At 41.2% G+C, this 2,742-nt stretch overlaps 1 protein-coding gene across 1 annotated transcript in view; it reads left to right on the top strand.

Moving 5' to 3' along the window:
* ALOX5AP (arachidonate 5-lipoxygenase activating protein) overlaps positions 1-1,767 on the top strand; it is a 28,988-nt gene extending 27,221 nt beyond the window's left edge. The window contains exon 5 of the mRNA XM_018555481.1: positions 1,554-1,767. Within this exon, the coding sequence (XP_018410983.1) occupies positions 1,554-1,716 (163 nt within the window). The 3' untranslated portion in view covers positions 1,717-1,767. The remainder of the gene's footprint in view (positions 1-1,553) is intronic.
* Positions 1,768-2,742: the final 975 nt, after the last annotated feature.

The following is a 2,742-nucleotide window of genomic DNA, read 5'->3' as shown; positions in this document are numbered from 1 at the left end:
GGCCAATTTTGGGTATTATCGTTTTTTGAGGTTTCGCGCGCGCACGCAATTTTAAGGCTTGACATGTTTGGTGTCTTTTTACCCGACGTGACCCCGTCTTTTATATTTTACCAAAAAATTGGGTAATAATAAATGTTTTATCATTTAATATAGGGGAAACTGTTTTTTTAAAAAAATTTTTGGTGATTTTTCCTTAATATAGTAAAAAAATAAAAACCCCAGTGGTGAATAAATACCACCAAAAGAAAGCTCTATCTGTCCCCAAAGGGTATAAAATTCATTTCAGTACAGCGCTGCATGACGGAATAAATGTCAGTCAAAGTACCGCAGCGCTGAATACTGAAAAATGCCCTGGATGGGAAGGGGGTTTAACACCGCGGATGTCAACTGGTTAAATCCTCCTAGTCATAATAACATCTACATCACAAAACTAAACCTTTAGTCACATCCTTGTTCTCTTGACTGAGGTAGCATAGATGTCCCCATTCTTTCCCACTACAAGCCCCCAAGACCACCCACCACCCGTCCTTGTAAGTAATAACTAGACCACACTCCAGATTGGTATAAAATGGCCTTAGCAGCCTTTTATTAACAACTTTGATATATAAAACATACTATATATAAACAATTATCAGAATTACCTGAACAAAGTTGCAGGTCTTTGAAGGCCACACCTTTGATCCGTTACTTGCGGCAGTACTACAACCTGTGAGGCCCCCAGCCGCAACACACCGCCTCGGGGACAACCACCAACTGACCGCATACACTCCAAATATCAATAGATGAATAGAGGACCCATACCAAGACAGGTCCCCAAACCTTAACCACCAGCACCTATTACTTGATGGCCTCCACAGACCCCAACCGCATAACTACCCAAGCTAACACCAAAATTCCTTGGGCGGGCAGTTCACTCTACCTCAGACAATCTCCAATTGCTGCCGAGAAGACCCTCCTCCTCAGACCACCGTTCAAGCCCCACCTCACCTTTCGACCTGTCCAATCAGGTAAGTAACCATGTCCCCAAGACCGAACCCTCGTTAACCCTTTTAGCTTGTCTCCCCTATACACCTTGTCATGTATGCCCTGCGCTTATTTATTTATTTTTTGCTTCGGGCCTTCCTTTCCTGTAGTACAAAAATAATCCACAGGCTATGTTCTACATTCTCTGTCTCTGCTTGGATTCTTCTCTCTTTCTTAGACAGGAAACCCAAGCCTTGAGCTCTGAATTTCATAGAGATTTCCTCAGAATATGACAACATGTGTTTGCGAAGATTTTCAAGCTCTGAGTTATCAAATGATTAATTCATAAGAAACATTGTAACAGTGTTCTGTTCCAGTCATAAAAGGACCAGTAATGATTGGACTCAGGAATCTGAACGCTGAGTCTGTCATAACAGAAATACAATGGCTGCCATCGTATACCTCCTTTCAAATGGGGAAGCAGATGACACTGTGGATGGCAGATTGCTGTGAATGGATGTTGCTGTGTTTGTACTGTGTGTTAGAATTGTTTGACCCCATTAATTTGTTCTGTTTGTTTGGTATTGTAGCACTCCTGGATACATATTTGGAAAGCGCATCATATTCTTCCTGTTTGCCATGTGCGTGGCGGGGATCCTGAACCATTACATTGTCATGTTGTTCGGAAGTGATATGGAGATGTATATTAAAACAGTCAGTGGCACTTTCTCTCCTTTACTGCTTATTCCATAATTGTAACCCGGCTAAAAGCGCTCCAGTATAAAAACTTCAATGAGCATTGCAAGTCTGCGTGAATATTTTTTTAATGTTTCTGATATTTGTCTCTTCCGTCACACATATAAAAACTTTACATTCGGATTTGTCTCCTGAGTTTTTTCTTTTCAGTTTGCACAAAACATGGACTCACTTTTTAAATTGTTCCTCCACAGCTTTTCTTGTATATTATATTTGTATAGGTAAATGTGTTATATTGCCACAACCAGAAAGCTTCCTCTGTTCTGTCTCAGCTATCTGTCCTTCCTAAACTGCTCCCATCTTCTCCCTGCTCTTGCTTCATCACCTTCTGGCTGGTCTTGCCACAAAAACTATTAATTTTTCTAGTTATTAATTTAAATGTGAACAGTATGTGAATTATATATAATTTTAAAAATAATATATTTGTTTTCAGCCTTCGCATCTCAGTGTTGCTGGTCTTCTTTGCAGACACATCCAGTGTGCATGCACTCCAGCGATGGCTGCATGAAGTTTCTTGGGGCAGGTTTCCGGATGGTGACAACAATGGTCCATTTCCTATGTATTGTGTGCTACTAGTCACTTGTAGTCTTCATTGGAGGCCTGTGTGACAACATAAGAGCACAATTGGGAGACAGGGACAGAAGTGTTCTCATCTTATAACAGGAAGTGACAAATGGTTGCCAGATCTTCTGGTCTTTGGCACATTTATGGCCAGCCTTATGCTAGGCATACACTGTTCTGTTTTTTTTCGTTCGACCTATGGGCTGAACTAAAAAATAGAACAGATCTCTCCATTGCTTCCATGTGTTGATAAAGGAATCCCCCGCTGTTTCCTTTGTCTGCATTGGCTCAATGGCTGCAAAGCACTGGTAGTTTGAATCTTTTGAATCAGCTGATCGAGGGATGATGGCCTGAAGGGTGCTGAGAGCAGCAACCACTGTGTGAATTTTGAGCGGTTCATGAAGAACCAGACAAAATTTGCATAGTGTATGACCAGCTTTAGTTGTGTGTAAGAAAATGCTA

The sequence above is a fragment of the Nanorana parkeri genome, unplaced genomic scaffold, assembly GCF_000935625.1.
Source record: "Nanorana parkeri isolate BGI_ZX_2015 unplaced genomic scaffold, ASM93562v1 scaffold198, whole genome shotgun sequence".
Taxonomy (NCBI): Eukaryota; Metazoa; Chordata; class Amphibia; order Anura; family Dicroglossidae; genus Nanorana; species Nanorana parkeri.
This window is presented reverse-complemented; position numbering and strand designations above follow the sequence as displayed.